Genomic DNA, 13,391 nt, shown 5'->3' on the forward strand with positions numbered 1-13,391 from the left:
CACTCAGTATTATCCACTCCCGAGTGACCAGAGGAGCTCCACCGAGATAATAACCTATCCCGGCTTGGACTCATGAGACACACACCCGAAAACCATATATGCCAAAAAACATGATTTTCTCAAATAAATAAAATGCATGTATACATAATATGCAACTCACGCCTCATGGCTCAAATAAATCAAGCAATCACAAATAACCAACCCAAGCAACTCCGTCCTCAATCCATCCGACCCCCGAACTCCTCGGACTCAGTCCGGAATCAACCAACCAACAACAAATATTTATTGAATGAGAAAAATATATTTAAATCTGAAAGTAGGGTTTGGAAAATACTTACAGCGCTATACGGTATTTTTAGAAAGCTCGCAGCGTTGCAAACGGCGGAGGAAAAGCAACGTAACAGTGTAATTTACACTGTGGCCGTGGGTAATAAATTACCCACTTTCGAATGGGAACAAACCAAGGCACGAAATTGATAGGAAAGGGTCTAAAGATGTTTATGAAGCTAGTGGAAGTGGGCTTTGGCCGTGGGTGGCGGTGGAAATGGCGGTCGAAGGCCAAAAATGGGCTGAACGGAGATGAGCTCGTGGGAGCTACTCCGGCAACGGATCGGGGCCAAAATTAGGTGGGTTAGGTCGGCAAGAGGTAGGGGAAGAAGCTGTGAAGAGATGGTGGTCGGAGGTGGTGCGATGGCGCCGGAATCGGTGAAAAACCGTGTGGCTTGGAGGAGCTCGTGGTGGCTAACGGTGGCTCGGATGGAGGTGAAACTTGGTGGGGATGTTCACCGGTGAGAGGGGAAGAAAACTGGGTGGGTGGTGTAGGCCACGCCGCCGGCGAGCGGCGGTTCTGGGCTGCGAAAGCAACCGGCGACAGGGGAGAAAAACAGGGCAGGTGCCGTGACTTCCAGGGGCTCGTGGCGGCTAACGGCTCGTCCGATGGCTCTGAAAATTGGTGGGGATGATCTCTGGTGGAAGGGGAAGAGAATGGTGGTGGTGGTGCACTACACGGTGGCCGGACGGCGGCGCACAGTGCTAGTAAACAGGCGGCGACGGGAAGGGGAAAAGAGAAGGAGTAGCGCGCGGGGAGAGAGGAACCGGGGAAAAAGAAGGAGAAAAAGAAAGAAAAGAAGGAAAAGAAGGAAAAGAAAAAGGAAAAGGGAAAAAGAAAAAGAGAAGAAAAGAAATGAGGTCCAATCCTCATTCCGAAAACCAAAACAGATCCGCCGAAAATGAGATTAAAAACCGTAAAACGACTAAATAAATAAAACACAACATCTAATAAATTAAAAACCAATTAAAACGCATTAATTTAAAATAAATAAACTAATATATTAATTAAATTAAAAACACTCCTTCAGTGAAAATACACGTAAAAGCGGGTCATCACAATCACCATTCGAAATGTTATTCTAGGAACCACTTTCTTATAATTATTTTAAGGTTTTTGAATGTCTCTGTTATAGATTTAGACTTGCTGCTTGTCGTTCAAAATTTGATGCAACAATCGAACCTTATGTTTTCATTGGTTATCCGCCTGGAATAAAAGAATATAAATTACTAGTCTTTCTACCAAATCTTCATGAGAACTCTTTTCCCTTTCAATCCTCATTACCATCTTATTCTATTCCAGATCCATTTCTAATCATTCATTCCGCTATTATACAAGACATTGATCTTTAGTCTATTCGTATTACACCTAATGATACTTCTCTTCCAATTCAAAGAAGGTAGCTTGAATACTTTCAAGGTCACTTTGTACCAACACTTTACATGTTTCTTCCTCTACCCAGCTGGTTGACATTCTTACTAAAGCTCTTGTATCTGACCAACTATCCATATAGCTTCACAAGATGTGTGTAATTATATATCATCCACACTCCATGTGAGGGGGCGTATTATCAGTCTTGTACATGTGCTAATTTGTTAAATTACTTGGCAATTAGTTCTCACTTCACATGTATATAAATAGTTTTACTTTTTGCCTTTTTCATATAATATACAATGCAAGAACTTTACCATCTTCTTGGTTCTAGAATTCTTGTTCTTCTATCTTTTCTTGTGCACTCTCAATTTTATTTTTCTTTTTTCTTTTATTGAATGGATCTACTTGAATTATATCATTACCAAATGCTTTCTAATGAAACATCTTCCTATTTGCTTCATCACTCATTTGCACACCCTAATATATTGGTATTATCGATAAGATTAAGAATATAACAAATTTTCTTTTTGGGAACAAATGCTTGGGATCCCAATAATGGGTTCCTAGCATTTCTCCAGATAGTGTTTATTTATTTCTTTATTTTTTCTACTTAGGGATTAAGTAAGTATTTTTTATTAATGTTGTGAGTTTTTTTTTTTTAATTTTTAAAGATATAAAAGAATGTAAAAAAAAAAAAGACAGTTTGTTTTGTCGGGAGAATCCTTGTGTAGTGCCACCCTTTTGGGAGTTCATTCGGTTTTGAAAATAGATGCAATGCATTTTTGTTACATGTTTAATATTCAAGAGTAAAACAATCACTAATAATTTATTCATGAATTAATTAAAACCATTTAAAAGTATTTTAAATAACTTGGTTAGTCAAGCCAATCCACATGACTTGAATATGACAAGATTATTAATCGAATTAATTCGGATTTGTGTGAAGTTGATCCAAATACAATTAAGTTTGATCATTATTTTTATTATTTCATGTGGTGTTTGTATTGAATTCATGAGTCATATCAAAGATTGCCAGTCTTACAAATATGTGAACATGTAAAACTAGAAAAATGTTACATATTACATTGTATTCCTATTTATATTGTATTATATTAATGTAACATTGTTGATTATTCTTGGATTAGATTTTATTTTATAAAAAAAAATTAAAAATAAATAAAAATAACACATTAACATAACAAGTTAAAAGTAAATTAATAAAAGTGCAGTATATAGTTTAACTGTAATAGTAAACTAAAAATAAGATAAAAGTATCGTATATAATCTTCCACGTGAATTTGAAACAATGCAACTATAGAAGTACAAAAATCCAATAAATAGGAAGAGAAAAGTCTAAAATTATATGTAAGAACCATTTTAGTTAGGATTGCTACTCGCCCTATATGATGGGTAGCTAGCTGTCCTTCCCAACCCTCGTCCTCGCTTGGGCGCTGGGTGGGGGTGGTCCTTTGCTATCTCGTCCCTGACGCATCCCAACCTCTCTTCCCTAGCTAGCCATTAGACATGCAAGCGGGATTTTTGATAGACCAAGCAAACTTGACAAATCTTCAAAATCATGGGTCACGTTGCATTGCGCAACAATCGACGGTAGTGTTGCACTGCACTACCTAATGAGATTAACGACCCACCATGGGTCTCTATGCTCATGCCATTAACAAGGTAGCACAGGCAGTGGCGGAAGTAGCAATTTTCATAAGGGGGTTAAAATTGCGACAAATTAAAATTCGAAACTCATAAAAACATATATATAAAATTAGATATCAATAATTTGTAATTTACACATAGAAATAAAATTCTAAAAATACAACATCTTAATAAGCGTATAAGATTTTTGATGATAATGTTTCATGAAATAATATTCATCCATTATTATTTTTATAATAAAATATTTAAAATTTATTTGTTTCATATAACCTATCAAGTAATTTTTGAAAATGTCATCTTTTATTCTAATATGTAAACTAATTTATTAAGTTTCATGTAAAATTTAGATATTTTCAAATCACATTAAGTATATAATACTATAATATAGGCCTTAAATTAAATTTTTTCTGGCTCAATAAAGTCTAGAGGATAAAATATTTCAACTATTTTTTATATAGATCATCAGCCTTAAATAATTTTTGTTATATTTTTACTTTGGATTTTATATTAAGAAGCTTAATATTATATAACAAAAAATTTTGGGATCCATATTAATAAGTTTATTATTTTTCCTAAACTTAGTTTTGATTTAATTTTAAGGAAACCACACTCTTGAAAATAAATAATATATAGAAATTATACAAAATTATGATATTATTGGAAAAAAAATTAGAGAGACATTTATAAGTATATTAAAATTTTATAAAATTTTGTAGAGCATGTGGAAATTATAAATATTTTTTTGGGGGCCCATTTTCTAGAGTAATGTTGTATACCACCGTACCATCTTACTTGCATCTTACTATATATAATGTGGTGGATTTATCACAATTTGATGATAAAGAAGCATGTAATAAATAATCATTCAATGGTGATAAATATGTCACATTTTACTTAGTGGGATGTAATTAAAATGATAGTATTGTATATAGAATTTTCTATTTTACCTTAGATACATGTAGGTTCGCCATTGAAGACATCGTTGAGGGTCACAATCCAAAGATTAAAAAAGAGAATAAGAGGTGGTGAAGAAGAAAATAAAAAGAATAAGAAATAAGCGAAGAAGAGGTGAGGAATGATAAGAGTGAGAGATACAAGGTCAGAGGCGGCTAGACAAATAAAATTAAATAGTGCCATATTATGCTCCATTTTGACGTTAAGAATATTTCAAATCATATATAAATAGTAATTAAATAATTTGTAAATAGTTATGAAATAATTTATAAATAATAATAAATTTTTTATAAATAATAATAAAATAATCTGAAAATATAAAAAATAATTCAGTTTCCAAACGTATCCATATGAATTTTATTTTTCTTTTATACTTGTGGAAACGGGAAGGGTGAGAGAAAACCCAACTCGCCGCTGGGTTGCTTACATATTTTTTTTCTCAATATTTGACCGCTCGCCTGCCCGATATAATGGGTATTTTCTGCCCGTTACCCGTGCGGGCGGGCGGGAGGGACTACGGGCCCAGCCCTCAGTTTTGTACTTGAAAAAAAAAAAAAAAAAAACACAATATCCACCGAGTAAAAACTGTACAAACCTAAAACCTTGTCTGGGCAACCAGCCGCAGGGACCCCACACGGCTGCAAAGTGCAAGTGCAACAACCCCCAGGTCCCCAAGTTCCAACTCCCCACCAACAAAATAAAAAGTAAATATGTACTTTTATGTCCGAATGCATTTCCTTCCTATAAACACCCCCGAGCTCAGCTACTTGCTCGTCGCCTACGCTTCTTTTCCTCTCTTAGAGCATTCTCACCGGGTTATGCATTTTCAAAATATATTGTAATTTACCACTTCTCTCTCTCTCTCTCTCTCGATGGATCCCGTTAACGAATGGGGAAACACACCCCTCCAAACCGTGGACCCAGAAATCCATGACCTCATAGAGAAGGAGAAGCGCCGGCAATGCCGCGGCATTGAACTAATTGCGTCGGAGAACTTCACCTCCTTCGCCGTCATCGAGGCCCTGGGCAGCGCCTTGACGTGCTCCGAGGGCATGCCCGGGAACGAGTTCATTGACGAGATCGAGAATCTCTGCAGGTCTCGTGCCCTCCAGGCCTTCCACCTCGACCCCACTGGCTGGGGCGTCAATGTCCAGCCCTACTCCGGTTCCCCTGCTAACTTCGCCGCCTACACAGCCGTTCTCCAACCCCATGACCGCATCATGGGTTTGGATCTTCCCTCTGGCGGTCACCTCACCCACGGCTACTACACCTCCGGAGGAAAGAAGATCTCTGCCACCTCGATTTACTTCGAGAGTCTTCCCTATAAGGTGAATTCCACCACTGGGTATATTGACTACGATAAGTTGGAGGAGAAGGCCTTGGATTTCAGGCCCAGGCTGATCATTTGTGGTGGGAGTGCGTATCCCAGGGACTGGGATTACGCCAGGTTCCGCTCTGTTGCCGATAAGTGCGGCGCGCTCTTGCTTTGTGACATGGCTCATATTAGTGGCCTTGTTGCTGCTCAGGTACATTAAACGTTTCTTAGTCTTGGTTTTTAATTGCTGATGTCTTTTGATGTATATTGGAATTTGATTAGTCTTGTTGCCTGCTCTGGGATTAGACCTGCATGTCATTTGGGGTCTGGTTGTTTTGGAGAGGACAAATCTAACATTCTGGCTCTAAGTTCTTATCTGATTCAGGTATAATTATAGGTTGGTGGACCTGAGTTTTGAGTGATCGCTTGTGTAGATCTGCATTTAGGCTGTCACTTCTGAGTCTTAATTATGTTTATGGGCATCAAACAATCAGTTACAATTATGTGATGCGAAATCGTTCCACATCTTTTAGATTGAGTGAATTATGAGTTTAGCATATGTTAAAAATGTGATGCGGGAAAATATTATACTGGATCATACCTTTGCAGTTCTACTTAAGAAAAGAAAAAAAAAAAGAAAATCACCGTGTAGTAGTGTCTGATCTTGAATAAAAATGTAAAGGGAGATTGTAATTTTGTATTGAAACTTTGTTCTTTCTATTACATTGCTACATGCAATGGACATGAAAGTTTAGATCTGCCATAGTAATATATCATGCAAGTTTTACCTATCAAAAAATATTTCATTCAAGTTTCTAAGTGCATGGGTTGATTTTAGTTGCTTGCAAAATATGTTGATATGTGATGGAGGGATTATGAATTTTTCCATATACAAGGCTTCATTATTACTGGTCTTGTGTACAGACAGTCAAGTTGAAAGTTAAAAGTTATATTGAGTCTCAGAATTTTTTTTATGAGAAGCATGCATAATGTTGTGATCAAAGTTTCAATTTCAAATTTTACTCAAAAATTAGTAATTTGCTTATTGGATTCCTTCTAACATTTTCATTTTCTTTTGTGTATTGTCTATGCATATTAGATTTCTACTTAAAATTTTCAAGATCTGATTCGTATCTATATAATTAATTTCCCTTTTGCATGTAGGAAGCTGCTAATCCCTTTGAATACTGTGACATAGTCACGACCACAACTCACAAAAGCTTGAGGGGTCCTAGGGCTGGTATGATCTTCTACAGGAAGGGCCCTAAACCAGCCAAGAAGGGCCAGCCAGAGGATGCAGTTTACGACTTTGAAGACAAGATCAACTTTGCTGTTTTCCCCTCCCTTCAGGGTGGTCCTCACAATCACCAGATTGGAGCCCTGGCTGTTGCTCTGAAACAGGCCATGTCACCTGGGTTCAAGGCCTATGCCAAACAAGTCAAGGCCAATGCAGTTGCACTTGGAAACTACCTGATGAGCAAGGGATACAAGCTTGTCACTGGTGGAACTGAGAACCACCTTGTACTGTGGGATCTTCAGCCTCTTGGGTTGACTGGTAAAAGAAGTGATTTAGTCAGTTTAGAAAAAGTAACTGTTGTGGGAATTGATTCCACTAATACAAATATGAATTATTGATGGCCTTCTTGCAGGCAATAAGGTTGAGAAGCTTTGTGACCTGTGCAATATTACTGTGAACAAGAATGCTGTTTTTGGTGACAGTAGTGCCTTGTCTCCTGGAGGAGTACGGATTGGTAAGAGCTACCAAATAAAATTAATTGATGTTTAGGTCTATCAATGAATATGTTAGTGAAAGGTTTTCATAAAATGTGATGTTAGGTTATCGTTCTCTGGCTCTCTGGGGATGAGATATCGTTAGTTTATTTTTCTTAATGGTTGTATGCATATGTGACGTTTCCATGTCTTATATTCTCTTGAAATAGAAAAAGCATTCTTCAGCCTTTTTATTAAAAGGAAATCACACTTGAAATCAGCTGTCAGTTTTCACCTGGTAGAAGGATTATGAACAAGAGCGTTCATGCACATTTATTTTGTTATAATTTTCACGTATTTGAATTTTGTGAACTACTCCTTTCACACGGTAATATCCCTATCCATTCTTGCTCATATTATGATAATTGGGACTCCTTTATCAATCATGACGAAATTAATGGTGATTGTTTTCTGACAGGTACCCCAGCCATGACTTCAAGAGGGTTGGTTGAGAAGGACTTTGAACAGATAGGAGAGTTCCTTCATCACGCGGTGACAATCACCTTGAACATCCAAAAAGAGTTTGGAAAGCTATTGAAGGACTTCAACAAGGGCCTGGTGAACAACAAGGACATTGAGAATCTCAAGGTCGATGTCGAGAAGTTCTCATCCTCTTTTGACATGCCCGGATTCCTGGTGTCTGAGATGAAGTACCAGGATTAGGTCTAGTGCTTATTCATTCCTATTATATTTGGTCCATTGAAGGGGAAAAGAAAAGTACGGTTTGGCTTGGTTAGTTGCTATAGTATATAACTTTTATTTTTTATTTTTATTTTTATTTTGTTTAAATGTGTTTGTTGGTCTATGTTATGAGAGTATAAATCATATCCTCTCCTAGCAACCTTTGTCCCTGATTTTTTTTTTTTACATATCTTGTGTCTCATGGGGAGAAGATTAATCGTTCATTTATCCAACTTAGGTTCAATAGAACAATAAATTACAATCCCTGTTCTCTTTTTTCCCTTTTTATGTTTGTTACTAATAATGATTGGTAATATATGAGATTGTGATTTTTTGTAAGAGTTTGGTTTGGAAATTGGATTCGATAGATTTGAGGACTGGATGTATTGATAAGAAAGATGGGTCAATATCATCTTGAACCTCAAGCTGGCTCCGTTGTCAACAGAATACGAGTCCGGCAAGAGTCCCCTCCCATTATCTTCTATCCGTGCCAACCAGTTTTTAAAAATTTCGAACCGAATGAAATACCATTATCTTTGATGTAGAACAACTTCCAGATTAATACAGGAAACCTATAAATTGTATTCTGTATGTGAATGCATCATGCTTTAGAATGAATAGGATCGGAGAGCTCAGAACACCACAAATAAAAAAAAGAAAAAAAATGAAAGCATCCGGAGTCAAAGAACGATATACGTGAGACAAAATTTGAAGAATGCTACGTATCGGATATTGAAGAGCAATTTTTTTGTGAGTAATTTCGTAAGATATTAGTAAATATCAACTAATTTAGAGTATCTTTGAAGTAATTTAATAGAAAAAATCTACACAACCTTCACACACCATACTTGTTTTAATTTTTTTTTTATTTTTTTATTTTATCAAATATTTAATATATGAATAATGAATAGAAAAATTAAATTAATTTAAGAAGAATAAACTCAAAAAAAAAAAAAAAATTAAAATTAAAAAAAAATTAAAAAATGAAAAAATTTAAAAAATTATTGTGTGTGGAGATTGTGTAGCATTGCTCCAATTTAATATGTATGGATATAATGTTAAGTCATTGAATACTGATAGATGAGTGAAGCTGTCAAAAGGGAAATGGCTACCACTAGGTCAGTGTCGATAGAGTGGGCCATGGTAGACGTCAGATTTGAAAGCTTGGTGGAATATTATGATCCTGAGAATTAAAAAGTTTAACCAAATTAATATTCAACAGTCCTAAGTCTTTTGGATCAATGATTGAGTCTTTAACATCGGCACTTTTCTATTTGAACCTCCGCGCATGAATTAGCTATTAGCACTATCTAGAGAACTCCCATTTTAATCTATTGTTGTCAATATGTGCAATACTAGATAGCTTTGTTGCCTAGAACGTTAATTCAAGACTCTGACCAAGTTTCCTTGTTTTCAAAACGATGGCTGTGCGCTACGGCTATGAAGTTTTGCATTTTGTTTTTCAAAGAAAATAGAAGAAGCCAATACCCAAGTTTCATTAAAATGCCCTCTCTATCAGTGAAGGAATACTTTTTACAAGTAAGAGCATGAAGTTTTCAGAAATACCAAAACCATAATAAAACTATGCTAGTTACAAGATAAACCTGGGAAATACTATATAAAGAAGCCTTACTTCTTAACAAACCATTTAGAGAAAAACATAATAGTAAGTATCAAAGGAAACCTTCCAGTGATCTATCACCTGAAATTTGGAAGACTTGCGTGGTCCCTAACTTAGAAACCAATTGATTTCTTGTGGAGCTGAGGTAAAGATTGAAAGGTAGAAGAAAAGCCAAGCGCCCCATGATTTTCCAAGCTATCTACCAATGCATTTCTTTCACCATAGACACAAGGGAACCAAGATTTAAATCTGAAGTATATCATCCCATAGTTCATAGTATTTCCATGGTGGTCTGGAACTTGACTTCAACAGATCACAGAAAGCCAGTATCTATAATGATTTCTTGCAAACCGAGTCGATAGCATAAAAGCAAGCCAATCTTTAAAACTGAAAGATCAACATAGACATTCGGACATGTTAGATAAGATTAATTCGAACTCTCCAAAATTTTCACAAATTCGGATATTTATTTGTCTTATAGTCCATGTCAAATTGTTGTGGTTGTACCTCTACATCACTTGGGAGGCTGCTATAATCTCCTATAATAATTTCACATTTCAAGATTAAGAGTTTAAGATGGTTGTTCTATAAAATTGTAGAGAGAGAGAGGAGACGGCTTTTTTTTTTGTACGATCACTTTTTCCACACTTAACTAACATACTTTGTGATGCTTCCAACTTCCGCTTAGGATGGAACAGAGACTTAGAGCGTTGAGACATGAAACACAAGGTTACATACCCCCGTACATGATACTTAACATGCAATGCATCCTATAAGTGCAACTAGTAGAATGCAATATTCACAACAGATTAAGGGTGACTAAATAGAACTTATGTCAGAATAACTAAAACATCACAATTCATTCATAAGCATCATAAGTTCAAACTGTAGCATAATCTTAGTACAGTTAATTATGATAAGAAGTCTCCATAGTTAAATCAATTGCTTCATGCGTTCTAATGCATGAAGAGTTAGAGTTATAAACGTCAAGATGAGACCCAGTCTTTTGTCTAGGTCCGGCTCCTTTTCAATCAATTGAATCCAGTGATCCATCTAGTCCATCCTCATTGGGTCCTAACACAACTTCTATCATTCCGAGTGGAATGATAGTAGGTCTACTAGGGGTGAGATTTACTTGAAATATCAATAAATTAGACAACCAACGTGCACAAAGATAAATGATGCATGATGAATGATAAATATGAAATGTATGCAGTTCAAAAAAATCAGTGTATGTCTCCCACCCAAATTCTTCAACATTTTTAGAAAAACTAAGGCACATATTCTCTTACACAGAACATTTTTCATTTCAACTGACAAGATCATCATAATGTTTCATCATTTTTAGTAATTCATACTTAATCACAATATCATAATGTGTGGTATCATTACAGTTTCCCATATGCATTGTAAATATCTGCTAGTGACTGTGATACAACTCACATTAAAACTACGATGTCTGCAGACTCGTTTTCAATGCATTAGTCACATAACATAACATTATAATGTATACACCCACCAGCTTTAGGTGTCATAAATTTTGATTTCACTCTAGCGTTCTTTAAAAAGAACCCATTTGAAACCTGTTGACTATTTTTTGTCAACCTAAGGGTTGCCACTTAAATTTTAAACACTCCAGAGTGGAGAGAGGAGCTCCACTAGAATAATTATCCATCCTAGTCGTCTTTGAGGTCGTGAAAAAAATTATTTTCATGCTACATTTGAAAAAAGTAGTTCATGACGTGCATGTGTGGCAAATTTTCATGTAAAAATGACATTTATATGTAATATGCTGAAAATGGTGAAAATATCACATGTCATGTAGGTATGTACTCATGTATCATATAACATTATATTTTATGCTCAAAATGACAATTATAATATCAATGTGGCATTTATCAATAAATCATAAATAACTTATCAATGTGTAAGTTAGAGGTCAACTTACAAACTTTTTGAGTTTAGAAATATCGTAGCGGCTAAAATCAAATTCATACTAGGTTAGGATCCATACCACTACGGAAGATGTTCATAAACAAAAGGTTTAAAAATATAAATATTTACAAAAATACCCCTAGACTCTTAAAAATTGCCACTAAGGCCTTAATTTTTCACTATTTGCAAACAAACCTGAAATTTAACCAAATTTCATGGACATCATATTTTTCATATTCTAAAATCATATATACCCTTAGAATTGTAAAATTCAAAGTGGAACTAGCTCAAACACACCCAACTCGTGGTATGTACTCTAGTTGATGCCTAAGTGTGATTTGAACTATTGATCCCTATGAATGCATGTTTATGCAATTTTATTTAATCACAAATAATCACTATAGTCCACAATGATATGACAAAGGCAAATTTTTGGGTGAGCAAGTTCATCCCAACTTTGAATCATGGCTAAAAATCTTAATCTTCACTAATCATCCATTAATCAAGCATGATGCTTTTAGCCTAAATAAAAAAAGCATGCTTTCAAAATTCTCCCAAAACAGATATTTTCATTCTTATACCAATCACAAGGTCTTCTAAATGCTCATTGATCAAGCCTACATGAAATAAATCAAAACCTCATGCCTTAATCACAACTTAATTAATAACCATGCATGCTTGATGATCAACACAAGGTAGAATGAAAACCTATCATGACATGCTTCTAATCTCAAAATCAAACTTTTAATGATCATTCTAAGACATTCCATAGCTTGAATTTTCACTTAAAACAATTTAAACACTTAACCCATCCTTAACAAACTCGGTTTTGAATCAAACATGGTAACCTTTTCTAAACTCAACCAAAATTTATTTCAACACTTAAAAGCAAGACATGACATGAAAACTAAGATCTAGGACAAGAAAACTTACAAATTTCATGGCCCACTAAAGCTTCCAACACAAGAGCTCACAAGAACTCCAAGAACACTCATACACTCACACCTTTCAGATTCTCTCTAACTCTTAGGAGGAAATGAGAGAGTGGAGGGGCATTTTATGGGCAGTAATGGGGGAGGGGGCATTTGCCTTATTCATGGTGATTGGGTGAAGTGCGAGGTAGTTTAAGGAGGTGGAGTTTCCAGCTTGGTTGCATCACCTTGTGTAGAAGAATAGTGACTCAAATCAAATGATTCCCTTCATTTTCAGGTGCTTCCAAGCAAGGAGAGGGTGCAGGTGTTGCCATGGTGCATCATTGGAGGAAAAATAAAAGAGAAAGTTTTATGTAAACAAGCACGGTAGCCGATGGATTCAAGCATGACATCCTTGGACAGCTTTGATCATTTTCTTGACTCACCATCCTCTCCTCTCTTCATGGCTGTTTTATGTAAGTCATGAGTCGGTCTTGGAAGGCTTTTTCAGGTATGGAAGGTGGGGGATTAGCTGCCAAGTGATGATGAAGTGGCAGCTCAAAGGGAAGAGGTGAAAGGAAAGGGGTTGCTGAGGGATGGTGGTTTGATTTAAATCTAAAACAAATTTTAAGTTGTATTTTTATTAATTTTATCTCTACATGTATATAGCAAATTATCGATATTTGATTTTTATATATAGTTATGTTTTTATGATTTTTTGTGAAATTAAAATTAATATTTGTCCCTTTTTGTTTTACATAAATGTGTGATATATTAGAAAAGCTACCCCCACAAAACATTTCTAGTTCCACCACTGATTATATTGAGTCAAACGGC

General features: G+C 35.6%; 1 protein-coding gene across 1 annotated transcript; it reads left to right on the forward strand.

Moving 5' to 3' along the window:
• Positions 1-5,040: 5,040 nt before the first annotated feature.
• Positions 5,041-8,426, forward strand: LOC122300258 (serine hydroxymethyltransferase 4-like). The gene is made up of 4 exons (XM_043110769.1): positions 5,041-5,847; positions 6,801-7,191; positions 7,286-7,387; positions 7,825-8,426. The coding sequence occupies exons 1-4, from the start codon at positions 5,194-5,196 to the stop codon at positions 8,067-8,069; spliced, it is 1,392 nt and encodes a 463-aa protein (XP_042966703.1). The 5' UTR covers positions 5,041-5,193; the 3' UTR covers positions 8,070-8,426.
• The last annotated feature ends 4,965 nt before the right edge of the window (positions 8,427-13,391 follow it).

This window comes from Carya illinoinensis, chromosome 2 (genome assembly GCF_018687715.1).
Source record: "Carya illinoinensis cultivar Pawnee chromosome 2, C.illinoinensisPawnee_v1, whole genome shotgun sequence".
Taxonomy (NCBI): Eukaryota; Viridiplantae; Streptophyta; class Magnoliopsida; order Fagales; family Juglandaceae; genus Carya; species Carya illinoinensis.